General features: G+C 60.1%; 1 protein-coding gene across 6 annotated transcripts; it reads left to right on the top strand.

Moving 5' to 3' along the window:
- Window positions 1-6361: 6361 nt before the first annotated feature.
- SYT7 (synaptotagmin 7) lies at window positions 6362-22582 on the top strand. 6 transcript variants are annotated; one of them, XM_052696361.1, is made up of 13 exons: window positions 6362-6492; window positions 11822-11925; window positions 12260-12339; window positions 13067-13198; window positions 13684-13899; window positions 15891-16247; window positions 17082-17207; window positions 18779-18914; window positions 19244-19514; window positions 19589-19758; window positions 20329-20443; window positions 20541-20740; window positions 20974-22582. In XM_052696361.1, the coding sequence occupies exons 1-13, from the start codon at window positions 6462-6464 to the stop codon at window positions 21076-21078; spliced, it is 2043 nt and encodes a 680-aa protein (XP_052552321.1). In that variant the 5' UTR covers window positions 6362-6461; the 3' UTR covers window positions 21079-22582. The 6 variants fall into 6 exon arrangements, with proteins under 6 accessions (XP_052552321.1, XP_052552324.1, XP_052552325.1 ...); XM_052696364.1 differs by lacking the exons at window positions 15891-16247; window positions 17082-17207 and having other exon boundaries at window positions 6363-6492; XM_052696360.1 differs by lacking the exons at window positions 6362-6492; window positions 11822-11925; window positions 12260-12339 and having other exon boundaries at window positions 12346-13198.
- The last annotated feature ends 82 nt before the right edge of the window (window positions 22583-22664 follow it).

Raw genomic sequence — 22664 nt, 5'->3', positions numbered from 1 at the left:
GTTTCTTTGTGCTCCTGCCACACCCCCGTTCCCCCAGGGCTCACGATATTTCTGCTGCTCCCAACACAGTCCAGAGCCCCTGGTTCTCCTAGGGTGCTCCCAGGATTCCTAAAATTGCCAGTGCTCCTGAAGCATCCCAAGGCTCCCAAAATTCCTGGTTCATCACAGTGCTCCTAAGAGCATCCTGGTGCTTGCAGGGCTCCCAGTGCTGACGGTGCACCTGATTTGTCCCATTCCTTCACAGTGATCTCCGTCTCTGCCCTCCCAGGAGTGCTGAGGGGGTCTCCACTCATGGGCAGGACATGTGGCACTGCACTACTGGAGAGCAGCCTGCTTGGAGGTGCAGCTCTAGAAGAGGATGGGGCACCCCAGCATGGCATGGAGTGACCTCAGTGTCCCTTAGCTGCCCTACAGTTGGAGGTTCCTCCCCCTCCCCCCATGGCACACCACATATGGGGCTTTGCATGCCTGTCTCCCCTGCACTGGGGCTGGGGGTGATTGGTTCCTCCTGCCACCTTCCCCAAAATCCTTCTAAATCTGGAGCTGGCATTGAGGGTGGGAGGATTTGCGTCAGCGGGTGACACTCAGCCGTGGAGGGGGATTCCGTCAGGGAAAGCAGCTGCAGTTGAGTCACAAAGAGAGAAGCTCCCCGGGTTGGGATGGAGCCCGTGACAGACCTAGGGTGTGCAGAGAGGGTGAGGATGAAGAAGCAGGGAGCGGAGCCTCTGGCTGTACTTCCTGTGCCACAGATCCAGGCCACTTTCCAGCTCTGGGTCTGCACCAAGCCCCTGTCCGCTCCTGCCCCCTGGAGCCTTACCAGGTCTTCACTTAGTTTGGCTGAGCCCTGCCCCACTGCTCCCTCTGCACTCCCTGCAGGAATTGCTTGCCTTGGGGTGTGTTTCCACTGGCTGAGAAGGAGCATGGTCTCACCCACGCTTTGAACCCAAAAATATTGCAAACAGGGCCAGAGACACTTCACTCAGATACTCCTCAGAGGACACGTTAACCATCCCATCCCTATGCCATTTCCATTCATCCCCATCCATCGCCATCCCATCTAAACCCTGTCCCATCCCACCATGTCCCATCCCATCCTGCTCGATCCCCTCCTATTGCATTTCCTCCCCTTCCATCCCATCCCAGTCCCACCCCATAGCCCATAGCCTATCTCACCCCACATCCCACCTCATCCTTTGCCTACCCTGGTGACTTTCTCCCCAGTGAGTGGAACAGTCTGACCCCAAGGTCCCAAAGGGCAGAACCCTGCTTTGTCCCCAGGCCAGAGGGGTCATTCTGCTCTTCCCATTGGGGACAGGCTGCCTCCAACAAGGGTATGGTGTAGGAGAGCCCAATTAAGCACTGGCACTGCCCCATCCTAAGGTGTCTTCCCATGCTGGCCCAGGGAGCCTATCAGTGGAACAGGAGTGGCAAATCCTTGTGCTGCCCCAAATTGCACACTGCTACTGTCCCCATAAGATGCCCCAGGGCTCACGACCGCCTGGGTCTTCCTGCTCCCTGCAGGTAGCATAGAATGCATCCGCTCCTGGCGAGAATGTGGGACCGAGGGGCTCTGCCCCAAGTGCACTGCCAAATGTCCTCAGATGCCACAGCCCTGCAGGGTGGGGCTGCATGGGTGCACCAAAAAAAAAGCATCATCTCCATCTGCCTGGGAAGGGTCCAGTTCCTTAATGAGTGTGCCGTGGTACTGCTTGAAAGGCGCAGCGCCGCTCTGCCCTCTGCTCTCTTATCTTCTCCATCAGCGATTGCATTTAAGGACGCTATTAGAGGGGTTTGGCACAACTTGTTCTTAATAACCACGGCCATTAGGAACTTTTCTGCTAAGCACATTCCCCACTGCGCTCCCTGCTGGGGCTGCTCCTTACTGGAGCGGGATAACCAAGCCCCTTCCTCATATTTCCAGTGACTGGCTGCACCCCCACCCCCCATTCACCTATTGGGGAATCCTGCCTCTACCCCAATGCTGGAGGTGCCAAGGAACCTAGACTTGTGCCCACTGCCTGCTGTACGATGCCCAGTTTGTGCCTGCTGCCTGGTGAAACACCAGTGGTTGTGAGCAGGATCCATGGCTAAAGGCATAGCCTGCCTGCCTTTTGCCCACCCTGCAATATGCTGTGGAAACTCCTGATGGGATTTAGGGCGTACCTAATAGAGGGCATCATTAATTGTGGTGCACCTATTACTAATGGCACAAGTGCAGAACACAAAATGCTTTAGCTGGGAGGGCAGAGCAGCACGGGCAGCCATTCCCAGTACTCCAGGGCCAGCATCACCCCCAAACCCTTTGCCAGGGGACCCTATTTCCAGCCCCGTGGTCACACCCCAAGGGCACACCATCCCATTCACGGGTGCTCCCGTGGTTACTGGTGCCCAGGACGTACTCATGGCGCCCAGCTTCTATGGAGACCTGCTGAGTCAGGGTGGAGAGAGCGCTACCTAATTGATGGCAACCTGACTCCTGAACCACAAAAACTGTCCTCTAGCGACTGCTGCCCTGCCCTGGGCCCCCTGCCCAGGCGTCGGAGATGCATCAGGCCAGGCGCTGGAGCAATCATCCGTCCCTTTATTTCATGGCAAATCAAACAAGGGAGGGCACCACCTGGCAGCACGGCACAGTGTCAGCATGGGGGGAAGGAGGGGAAGAACACTGGCTTGTGGCTTGGTGCTGTCGGAAGGACAAAGCTGGGTGTGGGATCCATGAGGCACTGCTTGCCAAAATATACCTTGGGACTCCTGGGGTGCCCTTCATCGCATGGCTGCTGCGGAGTAGTGGAGTCTCAGTGCTATCCTGCCAGCCACCAGCTGCCAGGCACGGGCAAAGTCTGAAGTGTGACCTTCAGCCCCCACCTGCTGCCTTTCCCAGTTGGTGGCAGCTGCTACACAAGGTCCCCACGGTGCACAGCACTGCTTGCAAGGCACCCAGCGTCGTCCCCAAGGAGGGTCTCATGCTGAAGATGCACAGGGCGAGGTCAGCCAGGAGCAGGCAGGGACTGAGGATGCCCAAGCACTACTGCTGCCCTTGCGCTCATCCTCCCTTGCATCACATTTACCATCCTTGCCACGGGGTGCAGCCCCAGGGAAAGGAGCTTTGGGGTGGCTCAGGTCCTCATGGTGGTGTTTCCACCACTCTTGGCTCAGCAGGGAAGAGATGCCCAGTCCCATCCAGATGCAGAGGAGGAGATGGGGGCTGCAGCTCAGCCCCACACTGGGCAGGAGGGTTGCATTGGCATGCTCCATGCCAGGGATCTCCCAGCTCACCCCACAGATTTCACTTTGAAATCCCCACTGTGCTTTCCTGGAGAAACAACACACCTTGGGTATCAAAGACTGGCACCCGCAGACACACTGTCTCTTTGCACTGGTGTGGCATGGCACAGCACAGCACGGCACCCTGAAGGGCTGGTCCCCATCACACAAAGCAAACAGCATTGCTGTGCCCATGGCAAACTGCATCGGTACTCGGAAATCTCCACCTGGTTGGCAGCTTTTGGAGTCCCCCATCCTCATCACCCCTGGGGAAACCTGCAGCTGGTCAAAGTGCCCAGAGAAGAAGGAAAGAGATGGAGAGCTGCCTGGTTGCTGTGGTTCATTACCATTTGTATTAGCTGTAACAAGTGCCAGGTCACAGCCTGCTCTTGTCAAAGCTGCAAAATAGTTTGCTTCCTAACCCCCTGTAATTACTCCTGTTAGGCTCAGAGAATTTCATCATTTCACATGAAATTTCCACAGGTTTGGCCTCCACCCAAAGATTAATTTGTACAAAAGGCTTTGAACAATGGAAAAGAAAAGAAAAAGTTCTTTTTTTTTTTTTTTTTTTTTTTCAGTAGGGAGAGAGGGGAAGAAATGGTTCCCCTCTCATTTTCTCTCCATCAACAAAACAAAAGAGGAGGCAAGAAGAAAGATGTAGAACAACCCTCTTCTGAGCTCTGCTAGAGCTGAAGTGGCTGGGAACTGAAGACTGCAATTTGGTGGTGAAAGCCCTGTGCCTGCACCTCCCCCAGAAATGCAGGGTTGGGATGGAGGAGCCTTGGTCTGAGAGTGGGCAGACTGAGGCTGCAGTGTCCTCATGCTGACATCATGAAGACCATTGGGCATGTTGGGCTGTGGTGGGGGGATCAGGGGTTTGAGGTGGCAGGATCGGGCTCGCTAGGGTTTGGGGTGGATGGGGTTAGGGGTACCCAGGGGTTCTGGTAACCCAGTGTGGCAGAGCTCTGATTGTCGAATGGTTTGGAATGGCCAGAGGGTTGGGATATCCAAGGATTTCGATGGCAGAGCTCTGGTTGGCCAAGTGGGTTGCGATGCCGAAGGATTCAGGGTGGCAGAGCTCTGGACGTCCAGGAGTTTGTGATGCTCAGGGATTTGGTCTGGAAGAGCTCTGGTGGTCCAGAGGTTTGAAACGCTCGGGAGTTTGGGCTGCCCTCAAGATAGGGGATGGTATAGCACTGGTTGTCTGGGGATTTGGGGTGACCAGGGCTTTGAGGTGCCCAAGGATTCAGGGTGGCAGAGCTCTGACTGTCCACAAGTGTGGAATAAACAAGTTTAAGATGCCCAAGGTAGTAGAGCTCTGATTGTTCAGGGCTCTGTGATGCCCAGGGGGTTGGCGATGCCCAGGGATTCAGGGTAGCAGAGGTCCAATTGTCCAGAGGGTTTCAGACACCCGTGGATTTGGGTTGTCCAGAGACTGGGGATGCCAAGGGCTTTGGGCTGCCCAGAGATATGGGATGGCAGAGCTCTGCTTGTCCAGAGCTTTGGGATACGCAGAGATTTGGGATGCCCAGGGATTCAAGGTGGCAGAGCTTTAACAGTCCAGAGGTTTGGGATGCCCAGGGCTTTGGTATGGCCGAGCTGCGTGGGCCACATACGAGGAAAAAGATGGAGCTGGGGCACATAAATCCACCGTGAGGAGGCAGGGAGCGGGGGGACTCCAGGCACAAAGCGAGGTCCACCTCCACCGCCTTGGGAAAGCCCAGGACCGGATGGGAAGGGGAGCGCTCCCGGCGCTGTGAGTCAGCAGTGCCGCACACCCACCTGGCCCCCATGGAAGCAGCGGCGGCAGCGGCTGTGTGGGTGTGGGAGGTTACGGAGCTGCCGGGACGTCTGAGCGCAGGGACGGGGATTTCAGCGCTCAGTGCGAGAGTGCGTGGGAAGAGAACGGAGAAAAGCAGAGCGAAAGCAGGGGGTTGTGCCAAGGGTTTAATGAGAAGGTTCCCATACGGGGAGGGAGAGAGGAAAAAAAATCAAAATAAAGCTACACTTCCCCTAGTTGGCATGGCAGGAGTCGGGCTCACGGCGACTCGCTGGCTCCAAAGCCACCTCCCCCCCTGCTCAGCACCCACCCCTGGTTCAAAGCGAGCTCTCTGTTCCCAGCAGGTGCTCGCAGGCTCACAGCCACCCTGCGTGGGTTTAGCCCCAAGAACTCCCGAACTACTGCGGGTTCGTGGCTGTGCCCGACTCGGGATGGCTCCCACTGAGCCCCCCTCCCCGCGGGGCCGTACCCGTGGCTCCCATCAGGCGCTGGGATGCGATCCCATCCAACTGCCCGCACCGTGTGCGCGCAAGAACAGACCCCCAGCAGCCCCCCAGCCCCTCCGCCTCCACCGGGGAGGCTGCCTCGGGCCCACGGCCGCGGCCCCGCTCCGAGGCTGGGGATGCAGGAAGGTGCCGGCCCCGCTGTTTGCACACCGCCGGCAGCCGCTCTCCCGTTTGTTTGCTCTTCGCCTGCATCTCTATAGCAAATGTTAACGAGGCAATAAAAGCCGGGCACAAATTGCCCAAGGGCGGGGCCGGGAAGGGGGGGGGGAGAAAGGGGGGACGCCCCGCTCCGTGGCTCCGTAGCTCCGCTCCGCGTTTTTCACCGCCCTCCGCCGCCGCTCTGCCCGCAGAGCCCCGGCACGGGGAAAAGCGGGCGTGGAGCGGTGAGGAGCGGGGCTGCTCCGGGAGCCCGAGGGCTGGGAGCGGTGCGGAGCGGGCACCTGACGCGTGTCCCCGCGGGATAGCGGGCAGGGTGCGGCTCCCCGTGCGTGCCACCGCGCATTAACGCGTCCGTGCGCTGTCCGCGCGCATCCGCTCCCACCCCGCACCTATCCCCGCCACTCCCCGGGTGGGTCCCCAGAACCGGAGCCCCCCCGCCCATCTCCCCCACTCCTCCCTCTCTCCCTCCCTCCCTCCCTCCCTGCCGGCTGCAGTTTCCTCTCCCGCCAGCAGCGAGCAGCAAGTGGATGCGCGACCGTGGCACACACCCGCACACGCACACACACGCACAGCCGGCAGCAGGCAGCGGGCGGGCAGCACCGAACACCGCGAGGCTCCCGGGCCCCCCCCGCCGCCGCATGCCGGCCCCGGCCGCTCCGCCGCCCCCCGCGGCCCCCGCGGCACCCACGCCCCGCGCCTCGCCGCCTCCTGCAGCCGCCGCCGTCTGATGAGCCCCGCCGAGCCCCGCCGCCATGTACCTCGACCCGGAGGCTGCGAGCGCAGGTGAGGCCGCCCCGCACCGGCACCGCGCCCCGCGGGTCCCCCCTTTTTCTCCCGCACCGAGCGCTGCTCCGCGGAGAAAGTCACCGCTGCCGCTTTCAAATGAGTCACGCTCCTGCGGAGCATCCCCTCCTTTCCCCCCCCCTTTTCTCCCCCGCGGTGCAGCCCTCGACCTCGCAGCTTCCTCCCTGGTGGGATTCCGCAGCCCCTTCCTCCCCCCCCGCCCGTACTGGGCTGCGTGCTTTGGGGAGGGGGCTGCACGCCGCCGTTTTGCTGAGCTCACGCTCCCCGGGCGCCGCTCGGCCCCGTCGTCAAGAATGTGGGGCGCTGGCGGGGAGGAGGTGGCGGGGGTGCGGCCACCGCGGTGCCCGAGCGGCGATGGCACGGCATGGCTCGGTGATAGCCGCCGGCAGAAGGACATGGGGACATCACGGGGACGCGTGGCAGAGCACCGTGAGCTGCAGGCCTGCGGGATGCAGCCGCGCCGAGGGGCAGCACCACGCATTGTCTCCCGTGGCGGGCGGCAGCACTAACAGCCTTCGAGGGGACGTTGTCGCCCGCTCGGTGTCACTGCCCGGCTGGGATGCCCTGCGGGATCGGCCGGTGGCCCAAGGTCACCCGGCATTGTGATGACAGTGGGGAGATGGGACAGGTGCCCAGCAGCCCCTTGCTCACCCTTTCTGCAGCCCAGACTCTGCACCTGGATTCATTCCCCCTCCAATGCTCCCCCAATTTGCTCCTGGAGTCACATCCTCCTTGCCCCCTGTGTCTGCTGTGCCTTCACAAGGTTGGCACTGGGACAGAGCACACACCCCTTCTGTCCCTTGGTCCCACTCCTGGCTCTCCCACTACGTGGGGCATCCCTACAAAACTGGCCCTATAGCATCAGGGTGCCGCAGAGGCTGACACCAGGGCACCATCTGCTCTGCTCGCTGCTCGCCTGCCTGCCCCTCTGCTGCTCCATGGTTCCATTCCCCCTCTGAGTTTGGCACCCATGGCCAAGCCACTGGATATAGGTGGCCTTGAGGACAGCTGGGGTGCCAAGAGGAGGACAGCATAGGGACCAGGTGCCAGCAGCACTCTCTCCCCAGTGCTGCGCTCTCCATGGGCACAGCCAGCACTGTTGTTGTTGTGGAGGAGACGCACGGGGTGATGAGGGTAATTTCAGTGTCACTAGCTATTTGCACAATGGGTGAGACCTCCTCTTCCCCTCTCCCACAGCAACTGCACCCAAATGCTCCATTCCTGTGCCCCAGACAGGTGCTGGGAGCTGTTGTCCCTGCTCCCCACCTGCATCCTTGTCCTCGCTCCCCACCTGCATCCTCGTCCCTGCGGGTGCAGATAAATAACCCAGTGTGCCTTGCCAGGAGCCAGGCACCTGCTGTGTCCTGCACATTCCCTGCCTGTACCTGTGTCCCCATGGAGCTCTGTCCTGTTCCCATGGAAGTGGGGTGCCCATGGGAGTGCCTGGGATGGAGATGGGGACAGAGATAGTGACAGGGATCAGGATAAGGATAAGGATAGGAATGGGGATGGGGATATGGGCCAGTTGATGGGGACGCAGGGACATGGAGATGGGGAGCTGTGGTCGATCCCCCAGTGCCAAGGAGCAGAGCGGAACCAGAGGTGGCTTTCCACCGCCTGCTCTCGCGGCTTTTCAGCCTGCTGGAGAAGGGCGGGGAGAGAGAGGGGAATGAAGACAGATGCAGATAATATCACTGCCAACCCCCAGCCCTTGGGGGCTCAGCTCCAATATCTATTATAGATGAATTCAGCAGGGGAAGGGCTTTCGAAGAGCAGACAGTGGGGCTGGTGCACGGTGGCTGTGTACAAAGGCAGAGCGCCAGCCTGAGTACTGAGCAGGAACAGCGGGGACCTGGGGACAAGGCTGAGGGCACACCGTGGGGCATGGTGTGCTGGGGGCACGGCAGCTTGGTCCTGTGCCCCATGGTGCCATCGTTCCATCATGCAGTGCCACCAGCTGTGAGCTTGGGGTGCCCCGGGAGCGTGCGGGGTCCCCCTGTCCCTGGGTATCATCCCCGGGCAGCTCTGTTCCTGGCCCTGCTGCAGGAGGGAGCGGGTCACCTTGGGGGGAGTTAATGAGGTTTGAAAGGGAAGCGGCTGATGGCGCTGCTGGAGACGGAGCCGAGGCATTGAGGGAGGGAGAGAGGGAGGGCAAAGCATGTGGCACGGTTCTCTCCGTCCAAGCCAGGGTATTCCTGTGGTGGGATGCATGAAGATGGAGAGGGAGATGGGGACCCGCCATAGGAGACCATTCCCACTGTCCTGGGGTCTGAGTGCATCACTGAGGGTGCAGCTCACAGTCCCTCCGTGGAGGTGGGGGTGAGGAGAAGGAGGAGGCTGTACACATGGGGCCATGTTTTGGGAAGACAGCTGGGGCTGAGCCAGAGCTATCTGTGCTGGAGGACACGGGATGTCACAAGGATGTCAGGAGCTGGGATGCTGACAAGAAAGGTAGTCCTTGGTTTGATGGCTGGGTATCTGTGGGTACGCAAAGTTCTGGGGGGCTCAGGTGCTCATCAGAAGCGGGAAGCACAAAGAAGAGAAATCACGCATGTCTCCGGAAATCCTGAGCTGAAAATAACCTGACTGCAGGAGAGCACTGGGGGAAGAGTGCATCCACATGCTGCCCTCTGCGTGCGGATGCACCCGGCCGACGTGGGCATGAGGACATGGAGCCCTGGGGGTCCCCACTGCCCCTCCCTGTGCCATGCTGCAAAAGGGTTTGTGGCACCAGGAGGGCACGATGCTGGTATTTTGGAAAGGTGCCCATAGGCACTGCTGCCACCTTTTGCAACTGAAGTGTTGGCATTCCCAGCGGGTGCCAGTGGAGAGGGACCGGGGAAGTGGTGTGGGTCCCTGGGGTGGGCAGCTTGGTGTGGATGGGGACAGGGATGGACAGACTGGCAGCTCCAGGGGCTGGCCAGATGGCTGGATGGAGAGACAGCTGTGTACAAGGGATGGACGGGTGGCTGGAGAGATGGATGGGTGTGTTGGAGAGGGGGGCCTGCGGATAGGCAGACAAATGCACAGATGGAAAGCAGACGCCTGTTCCCAACCCTCTCGCCCTGGGCGCTCCTAGCATGATGAGCAGCAGTGCTCGGTGGAGACAGGTGCTGAAAGCATGGCCAGCAGCTTGCTGGGTGGTCACCAGCAGCACTGGGCTGGGCGGGTGGCCGTGCCCACTCTGCACTCTCCTTCTGGGGGTTTCCATCGCAGCTCCCCCTGCATCCTGCACAGGAGCACAAAGCTGCAAATTCGCAGCTTCTCAGCTGCAACCTAAAAATAAGAGCTTTGGAAAATATCTAGCAAATGGGTAGGAGGATGAGCAAGGGAGGAACGAACAGCGTGGCACCAGGCGAGCGGCATCTGGGAAGCCCCGCTGTAGCACCGCGGCCACTTCACTCCTGCCCCGTTGCACGGCGCAGCGCGGGGCGGTGCTCCTGTAGCGCACAGCGATGCTCTGAGCCCACACCCACCGGGACCGGGAGCCCCATTTCCATCCCTGGGCTCGCCATCTCATCCCTCGGTGGCTGCGGGCTCTCTTGGAACCCTCGCCCGCTTCCCCTTCCGCTGTCGGCGCTTGGCACGCGACAGAGCCTCGGCGCGGAGCCGTGCACGCCGGCTACGGGGAACGGCTGCGATCGCGCTTCCCGGGAGCGCAGCAGGCGGGGGTTATTTTGGGAGCTTCGAGAGGAGGCTCCGTGCTTTGATGCTCCCCGCAGAACATTTGGGGAATTGGCCGTTTTTTACCTCCGTGCCCTTTTGGAAGTGCTGTGAGCGTGACAACGATCATAGGGGTGCCCACCCTTCTCAGCCAGGGGCCACGTCTCCCCCCGTGCCGCCTCCCTGCGCGCCGGGCAGCACCTGCAGCTGGGGACGAGCCGGGAGCTCTGCGCTCGGCTTCTCTGCTTAATTAAGCGATGCTAATTGACTGGAAAACAACTCATTGTGAGCGCTGCTGCAGCACTGCCCAGCGGTGCTGGGAGCGTGTGACCCTGCGATGTCACCGGGGCAGGAGCCAAAGTCCCCTTGGTGACAGCATCCTCTGCTTTCTCCTTCACTCTAAGAGGGATAATCCTCAGTGTTGTGCCTGCAGCACGCTGTCCTTCTCCCTTTTAATTTCCCTTTATGGGATTATACTAGAGATGAACTTGACCCTGTGAGAAGTGGCAGCCACTGGCACAGGCTCAGTCCCTGTGTCCATGCACTTGCATCACTGGAGCTGCATTTTCCAGCTGGCACCTTCCCATCTGCCCTTCCCTCGGGGATACAGTGGATACCAGAAGGGCAGAAGCACGGTGGATTCTCAGTGCTTGGAGCACTGGGATGCAATGCCAGGATGGTGTCCCTGGCACCATGTCCCCAAACGGGGCAGCTGCGAGCAGGGCTCAGTCCCATTGCCTCCAGCACTGCGCTAAGCGCCACGCTCCTCCATGGCTCTTTCTAAATGTTAGAAATTAAGGGCTGGTCCCAAATTCCCTCCTAGGCAACAGTTGCTAAGCGGGTTCTATACACGGGGCCTCGTGACCAAGCGCCGGATCCCCCCCTCCCTCCCCGCCCATTCTGTAGCACATGTGTATCCCAGGTCTCCATCCCACAGTGCCACCCATCCCTGGTGGCACCATCACCTGCTGGCCCCTCCGGGCACCCAGCTCCAGAGGCACTCATCCAACTCTTAGTGCCACCGTGCCCCCTGCCTCGCCCCCCAAGGATGGGGGCTGCCAGTGCTTTGTCACCTGTTGTCCCCCTGTGGGCTTCAGGCGTGGGAGCAGGGTGTGGGGTCCAGCTGCCGTGACTCATGAAAGCGCCGGAGCCGCTGGCAAATTTCATTACAATAACAAGGACTGCGGGTGAATTAATTATTAACCATTATTGTTTAATATTTATACTGCAGCATGGCTCGGGGTGGGCTCGCTCCAGCCTCTCTGTCCACGTTGGTGGTGGGGATGTCTGGACATGGATGGCACTGTGGCCAGGTTTTAAAGTTATTAGGAATCCATTTGACAAAGTAACTGCTATTTCTGTTCTGAACTTTTAGCATTTGCTCATCTACCTCTTTCACGGACATACAGCCTCTGAAAACAGCAGCTACAGTCAGGTAGCGGCCATGCCATGGGTGCCAGGGATGGGGTCCCACCAGACCCCGCAGTGCAGTGGGGCAGAGTGGTGGCCCTGCCAAGTGTCCCTAGTGATCCTCTCCCCATTTGTGCCCACGCCACAGGTGCTGTGGAGTGGCTGTGGGTCCCCAGAAGGGCCGTCCGTCCACCCTTAGGTCCCCCAGCCTCAGCTCTGCTCTGCTCCTCCCCAGGGGCCCCCTCCCGCGATGTCATCCTTGTCTCGGCCATCATCACCATCAGCCTTAGCGTCACCATCATCCTGTGTGGCATCTGCCAGTGGTGCCAGCGCAGACTGGTAAGTGTCTGTGGGGCAGGGTGCAGGTGGTGAGCGCACCCGGGGGCAGCAGGGCGGCCATGCTCCGTAGCAGGACAGCCAGCCCATCCCCGTCCCTGTGCCTGTGTCCTACTATAACCTCCTAGCTCGCTAATTGTGCTCCTCCCTGCTGAGCATCCGTTGAAAATCACAGTACAGCGCTGCCCCGATTCAGAGCCCCAGTTCCTCTGTGTGTGCCACCACATCCCTTATGCTGGGAATTGCAAATCAACTAACCCGGGGTCAATTAAGCCTGAAATTACCTCCTCCGACCTGGGGGCAGCGCCTGGCTCTGACCCCTCTGCTGTCCCCACAGGGAAAACGGTACAAGACATCCCTGGAGACTGTGGGCACACCAGATTCCAGCCGAGGCCGCAGTGAGAAGAAAACCATCAAGTAGGTGCCAAGGCAGGGGGAGAGGGGCTGGGATGGCACTGCCACAGTGCCACAGTGCCCTGCCTGCTGTCATCCATGGACGTGTGGGGACACCAGGATCAGGGCATCCATGGGAGGACGCACCATGGGGACAGAGGTGGCTGTCCCAGTGATTTTTAAGCTGGGGATACCGAGCAGTGCGTGGTCTGCAATTATGCCAAAGCATCTCTGGTCTTGCAGTGCCCTGCAGAGAGCTGCTGTTCCCTTGGTTGGAGCAGAGGTGTCACCATGGCCCCCAGCAGCAGAATGGGGTGCCGCTGTGGCACTGGAGCTGGGGAGCACGTGAGGGACACTCACACACCGTGGGGATGGAGCACGCTTCACCTGTGTGGATAATGGCAGGGCACAGGATGGGGTCCCTGTGTGTCCAGACACGATGTGCCAAAAGGAGCACACAGGGGGGACGGTTCTGGCAATGGGATCCCCTCTACTCACTGCTGCGTCCCTCTCCGGATCCGGCTGCCAGAATGCTGGGAAGCAGCCCTGCACCGCATTTCTCTAACCCTCTGCACCCTTCTCTCCCCTCAGCCTGCTCCCATCTCTCTGCAGCCATCCGTCCGCCCATCCGTCTTGTCTGTTTCTCTCCACAGGGCCCAGCCGGGGCGGGGGGCTGCGCTCCCCCTGGCAGGAATTCAGCTTTCTCTCTTGTATTTCCCTCTTCTTTCTCCCTCCCCACGGTCTGCTGTAGCGATCTAGACAGAGACTTTTGGAATAACAATGACAACACAGTGCAGCAGAAATGGAGCTCGTACCCTCCCAAGGAGTTTATTCTAAACATTTCACCTTACGCCCCATACGGTGACCCGCGCCTTTCCCTCAAGTGAGTCTCTCCTTACCTGGCTATGACTACATGGGCAGCACCCACACGCCTTCCTCCTCCTCCTCCTCCTCCTCCTCCTCCTCCCCCCCACCCCATGGGCAGCCCCATGGAGACGAGCAACCCCGGGGCCCCCGGCAGCAGGGGTGGTGTTGCACGTTTTGGACAGGGCTCCTTTCCCCTTTGTCTTTTGGTTTTTTGGTTTGTTTTTTTTTTTCCCTTTTGGATTTGTACCATTTTGCCCCGCACGCCTTCCAGGCCCCCCTTCCTCCCCCAGCCCGTTTATTTTGATTTATTTTTTTGGCAGTGCTGATGTATCTCTCTCTCTCTCTCTCTCTCTCTGTCCGTCCCTTGTCTGTCTGTCCACCTCTGGCTCTGTGCCCTCCTCCTTGTCCCTCCGCACACCATGGCTCCCCGACACGTCCGTCTGTCTATCCGGCCCCTTTCCATGTCTGTCCTGGGGGGGTCCGTCTGCCGGCCCGGCCCAGTGGCTCTCTGTTATCAGGGGCTAAGCTGACGGCATCGGCCACCGCAGGCTTGGCCGGGGACCGCGACGGCCGCCCCGGGGACAAGCAGCAGTGCGCCGAGGACGGCATGAGGAGCAGCATCTCTGCGCACAGCGAGCCCGGCACAGGGAAGGCAGCGAGGGGCCGCTGGCACACGGTGCAGAGCCACTTGGCCGCAGGGAAGCTCAGCCTGTCCAAGTGAGTGAGCACGCACAGCCCTCCCGGATGGATGCCCCCCTCTCCACTCCCCTCCCAGGGGGTCAGGAGCCGCTCGCCCACATCCCTGCGGTGCTGGGACATCACAGGGACACGCTGCTCCGCCGTCCGGGTGCCATCCACAGTGCAACCCCGTGCACTGGGGCACGATCTGAGCTTTAGGGGAAAAAGTGGTGGCAGCAGGTTGCTGGCCAGGGTCTCGATGTCTCTGTATTCTCCACCTCCTCAAGCTGGGGCTGCAGCAGCCCCTGCTCCATCGGTCGCTGGGTTCAGATCCCAAAAACATGCCGGCAAAGGATGTGGGGATGCTGGGGCAGGGCCCAGGGCAGCATGGCTGTGCTGGATGCTGCTGAGCTCTGCGGGATGCGTGGTGCACTTAGGCAGGTGCAGGGGGATGGACAATTAAGGGGATGGCAGTGCCGCCCTCAAAGCCCTTGGGATTTTTTGGCATCTTTGCACACAGCCTACTTGCATTCGGGTGTTGCTGTGGGATAGGGTTCCTCTTGTGCAAGGCGTCCTGGCAGGAGCCACGTGGGTAGCACTTGGTGTCATCGTACTAAGGCCATTCCGTGCCCTCCCTGTGCCACCATCCCATGGCCACTCAGTGCCGTCCTTCCGTCACCATCTTACAGTCACTCAGTGCCCTCTGGTGGCATCACCCTCAGCCACTCAGTGCCCTTCCAGTGTCACCGCCTCCCAGCCCCTCAGTGCCCCCCAGAACCCCACGGGGACAGGTTTGGGGGCTGCAGTGCCCTGTCCCTGGGTGCCTCCCACGTGGTGCGGTGTTGGCAGATCCGGAGCTTCCAGCTGGCTTGGGGCCGAGCAGAGCCAGATTTAGTTTCCCATGATGGAGAGGTTGTAAAAGGAACTAATTTCAGATTTGATAGGAAACTGAAAGGAGGTCGGCGGCGGGCGCGGAGGAGGCACAGCGCCCCACGTGCCTTTGGGCCCCAGGGGCCTCAGGGCCAGATCTGTCCCAGCTCTCCACTCCCTTCCCTCTTCTCTCTCTTTTTTCCACCTCTCACTCTTTCTTTATCTTTCCCCCCCTCCCCTTTTTTTTTAAATTTATATATATATATATATATATATAATATACATGTGTATATATATATATATATGCATATATACAAAATTTACACTGCCTGCAGCTCTGCCTCCCCACTGCTGCAGTGCACAGCGGCACAGCTTTGCCCCGCTGGCCCCTGGGCAACAAAGGAGCCATGGTGCTGGGGAGGGAGGCTGCTTCTGAAGAAGGCTCCCCCCTGCACCAAGGACCCCCTCAAGGCTTTAGCCAGGCTGGCTGGGCTGCATGCCCTTACTCAGCGCAACGGCACCATGCCACGCACCTGCTGCTCTGCACGTGGGCAGCACCCAGCGCCACAATTTGTCACCATCCACGAGAGTCACGGGCATCCCAAGGGTGCCCAACAGCAATGCGCATCCCCATCTGCGCCAACCCAGTGGGATCCATCTGCTCTCCCTGTTGCTGTGTGCCTGTTGTGCTCTGTTTGTGCCCGGCTTCACCCTTGGGAACGTGTGGTGCACTGTGCCATGCCAGCATGCTGAGGTGCTCCGGGGACGGTGGTGCCACGCATCTTGGGTGCTGCTGTGCTGGGAGGGATGGGGTAACGGGGACAGGGCGGGCTGGCTGCAGCACGTGAGCGGCGCCGTGTGGCACCAAGGGACCCGCCTTCCCACAGCAGCAGCCTCATTACGCAGCTGGCAGAGGAGGTCAGACAGGCGCTGCGAACACACCGGGCAGGCGGCAGTGGTGAGATGGCAGCGCGGGAGCGCAGAGAGGCTGTGCTGCAGCCGGGAGGCAGAGAAACCGCTGGCTGTAGCCTCTGGCCCCTGCCAGAGTGCTCCCTGCACTGGGGCATCTTCTCGCTAACTCTCTTCTTTTCCTTCCTCCAATTTTGCCCTTTCACCTTCTTCTCCTTTCTCTCCTCTCCTCTGCCCTTCCTCTCCCTAAGTTTCGAGGACTCCACCCTGTCCACAGCCACTACCCTTGAGTATATCCCCACCTCAGCAGGCGACCCTAAATGCCAGAGGCCCCGCACGCTCATGCGCCAGCAAAGCCTGCAGCAGCCCCTCAGCCAGCATCAGCGCAGCAACCACAGCCAGCCGACCACCAGCCAGAGCCTGGGCCACCTCCAGGCCCACAGCAGCTCCTCCGGCAGCGCCAGCAACCCCCGGGGCTCCCGCGGTGGCCAAGTGCGCCAGGGCATCGCTGCCAGCTCCAAGCAGCGCACGAGCCGCTCCAACCCCGGCAGCTGGGACCACGTGGTGGGGCAAATACGCAACCGTGGCTTGGACATGAAGTCCTTCCTGTAAGTTCGCTCGCGGGCTCCTCCTCTCCCCGGCGGTTCCTTCAGGCTTGGGTAAAGCCCACGGCAGGGGTTCAGGGAGGGCTCCCATCTGCCCAACCTGGCTCGGTGCCCACGGGTCCCGTCAGCTCCGTGGGATGAGGGGATGCAACGGTGACAGTCCCCCTGTGTGGGGTGCCCAGCTGCATGGCCCCAGTTTCGGTGCCCGCTCAGGCTGCAGGGTGCTCCATGCCATCCCTGTATCTCACCGTGTGCTCTCCCCGTATCTTATTGCGCACTGTCCCCATATTTTGCCATGGGATGCCGTCACTGCTCGGTATATCCCATCCTCTGCATCCTCCCTGTAGTCACCTCCCCTGATGCAAGGGTCCCCTCAGCTGCAGGCATCCCTTCATCCATCCCCAGCTCACTGCCGGTGGAGACCCCCTCTGTGCTCCGCTGTGTCTCACAGGCTCTGCCCTCTCCCTCCAGCCTCCTGATTTATAGCTGAGGCTCATCAGCCGTCCCCAGGGTCGTGTTGCTCTCTGTTTCGATGGGTTCCAGCCCCAGTTTGTGTGGGAGACCCCACCCAGAGCTGGGACGCACCAAGTGAGCTATGACCATTCTGTGGAGCCGTTAACGCTGCTTTTGCTTTTTGCTTTCTTTACTTGGCACCGTGGTGCCATCTTGGCCCCAGGATGCCACTGACACCTGTCACCCCACGGCCCTCACCCACCCCCAGATGCCATTTCCTCTGCAGGGGCTGCGCTCCCGGTCCATCCCGACCTGTAGTCCCCATCCTGATGCTGTGTTCTCTCTCTTTCTCTCCCTCCGTCTTGCTCCCTCCCCGCCGGGCAGGGAAGGCCGGATGGTGGTGTTATCCCTGGTTTTGGGACTCTCAGAGCAAGATGACTTTGCCAATATCCCCGATCTGCAACCCGCTGGGACGCAGCCGAACCAGCCGAACGCTCAGGGGGACAAGAGGTAGGAGGAAGGAAGAGGGCAGTCCTGCAGGAGGACGAGACGCAGGGTGGAGGAGGAGGAGGAGGAGGCGGCCGGCCTCGCGGAGCGCCCAGGTTGGAGCGACCAGGCAGCGGGCACGGCGACGGCTGCAGCTCTCCCCGCTAGAGCGGCAACGCCGAGCACACCCTGACCCCTTCCTCCCCATCCTTCCCTCCTTCCCTCCGTCCATCCCCATCCCCATCACTGATGGCCGCATGCTGGGGGGTTCAGGGCACCGTGCCAGGAGAGGATGCACTGCCGGGACAAGGGGATCCCCAAAATACTGCACCACACTGTGGTGCACACGCAGGGATGGCTCCGTGGGAGCTGTGCCTCCACTCTGGGGCTTCTTCTGGGGCCACCTCAAGCTCCCAAGTGGCACCAGGAGTCCTCATGTTGGTGGCAGTGCCACCTCAGAGGAGAGCAGCTGTGCCTCCCGGCACGATCGCCGTGAAAAGGCGGTGGCCCCATTCTCTCCCACCAGCTATTTTTACCCCGCTTGCCTTGGTTTTGCTCCATGTTTTAGCAAGTTCCCCAGTGCCGCCGTCACATGACCAACACTTCCATCTCCTTCCTCCATCTCGTGGCCCCGCAGCAGGGACAGCTCTGCGCCTTGTGACGTCTCCGTCCATCTGTCCCCATCTCTCAGCTCCTTCCTTTCCTTGCAGCCCATCCTGGAGGAGCACCACAGCACATCTCCCGTGCCAGCAGCCGACCTCTCCGTGCGTCCCGCTCCTCTCTCTCCCTTCCCTCCCACCAGGCCCACTGCAGAAGTCGCTCCTCCTCTCCTCTCTCGCTCTTCCTCCCTTTCTCTTGCTGGCTCAGCGCACACCACCAGGCAGCTCCAGGCACCTTGGCTCTGTTCTTAACCTGACTTTGCCTCCCCAGCTCTCTCTGTCCTCCCTGTCTGCCTGTGCGAGGGGGCTGTCCCTGTGCCGCCACCATTCCCCTCCCACCCCAGGTCTCCAACATTTCCATCAGTGCTGCGTGTGCTTGCCGTGCTGATGGGTGCCTGCATGCCCGTGCCTTTTTTGCCCCAGGGTTGGCACCGCCGTGCTCCGTCTGTCAATGTGCCCCCATACCGTATGCTATCCCTGCAGCTGGGGTGCACATCCCCTCCTTCCTTGGATCTGTCCCAACCACTCTGTGCCCATGTCCCCATCGTGCATCGTGGCAGCGTGGTCCTGGCGTGTGCCCATTGCTGCTCTGTCCATTCGCAACTCCATGCCCAGCTCCTGGGATCCACACAGGGACAGAGGGGGCTGAAGGACCCCGGGTCAATGGTGACAGCAAAGGGGACACTTATCAACCAGGCACTGTGGCATAAAGCAACTGGGCTTGGTCACACTAAGGGGACCAGTGGCGGTGCCATACCACGCTGGTGGCATGCCAGGTTTGAGAGACCCATGTGCTGGCACAGATTGTGGGGCATCCAGGGCAGCAGGCTGCTGCAGGCTGCCAGCATCTTGCAGCCTGGATCTGGCACACCCCGTGCTGCAGGCACCTCCTGTTCCCCTCCGCCCCCCTCTAGGGCACTCCTTCTCTCCCTGCAGGTTGCCAGCTGGTGGCAAGGCAGTGAACACAGCACCTGTGCCCGGGCAGACACAGCAGGATGAGTCTGATCGCAAGACGGAGCCACGCTCCTCTGTCTCCGACCTGGTGAACTCCCTGACCAGTGAGATGCTTATGGTGGGTCCTGGGGTGGGAAGGGGCTCTGCCGTGGGGTTGGCTGCCCCTTCTCTGGTCATAGCTTGCTGGCTGTGCCCCCCTCACGGGGACATGATGGCTGCACTGTCAGGAGGGATTTGGCTAATTGGTGCTCCCCGTTCCACTGGAGGGGAGACAGGGGTCAGCTGAGGAGATGCCCGCGGGTGGAGATGGGAGATGGGAGACGGGCTGATGCCTGCTGACAGCCGCCGAACTGCAGGAGCCAGCACTTGGAGCTCTGTGCGGTGCGGCCAGAGCAGCTGGGATGGGAACAACGGCCCCACTCACTGCTCCTTGTCCCTTTCTCACAGCTTTCGCCAGGCTCCGAGGATGATGAAGGCCATGATGGCTCCAACCGGGAGAACCTGGGCCGCATCCAATTCAGCGTGGGCTACAACTTCCAGGAGTCCACCCTGACTGTCAAGATCATGAAGGCACAGGAGCTGCCAGCCAAGGACTTCAGCGGCACCAGTGACCCCTTTGTCAAGATCTACCTGCTACCTGACAAGAAGCACAAGCTGGAGACCAAGGTGAAGCGGAAGAACCTCAACCCACACTGGAATGAGACTTTCCTCTTTGAAGGTATGGGCTGGCAGGGAAAGGGATGGACACCAACAACCGTGGGTGTCACCTCATGGCCTCCGTCTCCGGCGCAGGGTTCCCCTACGAGAAGGTGGTGCAGCGGGTGCTGTACCTTCAGGTCCTGGACTATGACCGCTTCAGCCGTAACGACCCCATTGGGGAGGTGTCCATCCCCCTCAACAAGGTGGACCTCACCCAGATGCAGACCTTCTGGAAGGACCTGAAGCCCTGCAGCGACGGCAGCGTAAGGCCCATGGGGAGGGGCCCTGGGGGCTGTGACTGTCCTTCTGATGTCCCATTAGGGTTAAGTCCTCGTTTGGGGTCAAAATGAGATATTTCGGGCAGACCTAAAATGAAAGATTTCTTTTCCTTCTTCAGGAAATGTCCCACTTGAGGCTGGCCCCAAAAGAGACACACTGGGGATTGCACTAAATGTGCCACTGAGGTTGGCCCAACGTGTACCACAAGGGCTGACCTCAGCAGTGTCCCATTAGGAATGACCCCAAAAAAGTCCCACTTGGGGATTTCGCAGAAGCATCCTACTGGGGATGGCCTCAAGATCATCTCACTGGCTATGGCCCCCCAAAATGTCCCACTGGTAGTGACCCTAGAACATTTCCCCGGTGATGGCCACTTTTCCTTCTGCCCAGCCCCAAAGCCCAGTCTTGGGCCAGCTCTTCATGCCCAACCCATTCCACCACCCTGGCTGCCTGGTGGGACCCTGAGGGTTATGGGTGCCCTGCAGGACTGAGGCTATCCCAGGGAGCCCCTCTTGGGGCTGGGGAGGCCCTGACAGCCTCTGTGTGCTCCACAGGGCAGCCGAGGAGAACTCCTGCTGTCACTGTGCTACAACCCCTCTGCCAATTCCATTGTGGTGAACATCATCAAGGCACGGAATCTCAAAGCCATGGACATCGGGGGCACATCAGGTATGAGCATGTTGGGCATCACACCCAGTGCTCGATTTGGGGGGCCGGGATGGTGATGTCTGCCTGGCTGGAGCTGAGCACCACACTGTGCCCCCAGACCCCTACGTGAAGGTGTGGTTGATGTACAAGGACAAGCGTGTGGAGAAGAAGAAGACAGTGGTGATGAAGAGGTGCTTGAACCCTGTCTTCAACGAGTCCTTCTCCTTTGACATCCCCACGGAGCGACTGCGCGAGACCACCATTGTCATCACCGTCATGGACAAGGACAGGCTGAGCCGCAACGACGTCATTGGCAAGGTGGGTCCCCGCTGTGTCCCCACCGTGGTGGAGGCAAAATGAAGACAACCAAGGTTTAATTTGCTTGAAGCTAAAGATGACAAACGAGCACAACCACTGTTGCCGCAGAGAGGCACCGCGTTGAGTCTGTGAGGGTTTCACGGGGGAAGTGCAGCGGCACTGTTGTCCCCAAGGGGTTGGACGGATGGGTGGATGGGCCGCTGCGTTGCGCTGATGTCTTGTGTCCCCTGCAGATCTACCTGTCCTGGAAGAGTGGCCCTGGCGAGGTGAAGCACTGGAAGGACATGATTGCGCGGCCCCGGCAGGCGGTGGCGCAGTGGCACCAGCTGAAAGCCTGAGCCTCCAGTGTTGGGGACGGCACTGGGGACGGCGCTGGGGACATCCCTGTCCTCGTGTCCCCACTGCAAGTCAAGACTTGTGCGAGTGCTTCCAGCCACAGTCCCCAGAGCCCTCACCCCAGTGTCACCCCACATTTTGGGAGGCTGCTGGTGTAAGGGCGGGAGGGTCCAAGCCAAGCTCCCCTCCCTTCCCACTCAACACAACCTCTCCTAGCCGCCAGTGTCACCCTAGCGGGATGATGTCCCCGCATCCTGCCCCGTCCCCACCCCGGGGACACCCAAGGGATTGGAAGCCATGCCGCGGTTCGTTTGCCAAAGCAGGAGCATTCATCACTGCCTCTGGTGGGGTTTGCTGCTTTACCTCCCTCCTGGCTTATCCCCTGCCCCCTCGCACCGTGCTATCAAGTTGTCACCCCTGGTAGGAGCACCTGGCACAGTGTCCCCTCCTGGGCTGACATGCACCACCTTCCTTGTGGGCACTGCATGAGGATGGAGCAGTGCCACCATCGCCATCCCTGTTGTCATTGTCCCCACTGGTGGCTTTGGGGGCTAGCATCCGGCCGGCACAGTGCCAGCAGTGTCCCTAAGCTCCCTCGGCACCGTGACGAGCATCCCCGATGCCAGGTACCCATGGTGTGGGTGCTACAGGAGCGCAGATGGCACTGCTTGGCACCCCTCAAAGGGCTCCCTGCTCTGCTGGGTGTCAGGGATAAGGTGGTCTGCAGGTGTCCCCAGAGTCCCGTGGGTACATCACAACGTTCTCTGGCAGGACACAGGCCACCCCTGCCCGCCTGGGGACACCATGGGGACTCTGCACCCCAGTCTTCCTGCTGCCACGTGGCACATGTCCCCTTGGTCGGGACATCCCCAGGATGGGACATCCTCAAGGTTGGGACGTTCCTGTAAGCATCAGTGGCTGTGCCCCAGCTGCTGGGGTTCATTCATCGCGTGGGGAACCCCGTGCCAAACCCAAGGAGCAGCCATCACAGGGGTGCTGCCCTTCCAAGTGGCCCTGGGTCACAGTGGCACTGTCCCTGTCCCACCACCAGTGAGTCCACCGGAGAGCCCCATCAGACCACTATGGACAATCTGGAGCGAAGTCATAATTCTGCTACGACAGTAATAATAATAATAATAATAATGACGACGACGATGCTTTTAGGGACATTTGTATTTTTACCACATCCTCTCTTTTTTTAACATAACAGAGGAGAGCCATGCGCCTGGGGAAGGGCCGCACAGAGCTGAGGGGTGAGGGGTCCCCAAAGAAGGGAGTGGGGCAGGGTGCCCACGTCCTCCCCCCGTCCCCCATCACCTCGGGGCTGTGTGTTCATTTTTAACTCTAGAGCTCTTAGCCGTGATCTTGTTCAGGTCTCTCTCTTCTTCATGTGACGGTAACATCCAAATGGTGTGTAAAATACAGAGACAAAACAGAAACAAAACAAACACAAAAAAAAAAAAAAAAAAAAAAAAACAAAACAACAACAAAAAAAGAGATGAAGCACGGGGGGGGGGGAGAGGGGGCAGCCTGGTGGAGGCCTCTTTGCAGAATCCTATTTTTAGGGAGCGGGGACCCTCATTTTCTG

Source organism: Tympanuchus pallidicinctus, unplaced genomic scaffold (assembly GCF_026119805.1).
Source record: "Tympanuchus pallidicinctus isolate F22 unplaced genomic scaffold, pur_lepc_1.0 scaffold3, whole genome shotgun sequence".
Lineage (NCBI taxonomy): Eukaryota > Metazoa > Chordata > Aves > Galliformes > Phasianidae > Tympanuchus > Tympanuchus pallidicinctus.
This window is presented reverse-complemented; position numbering and strand designations above follow the sequence as displayed.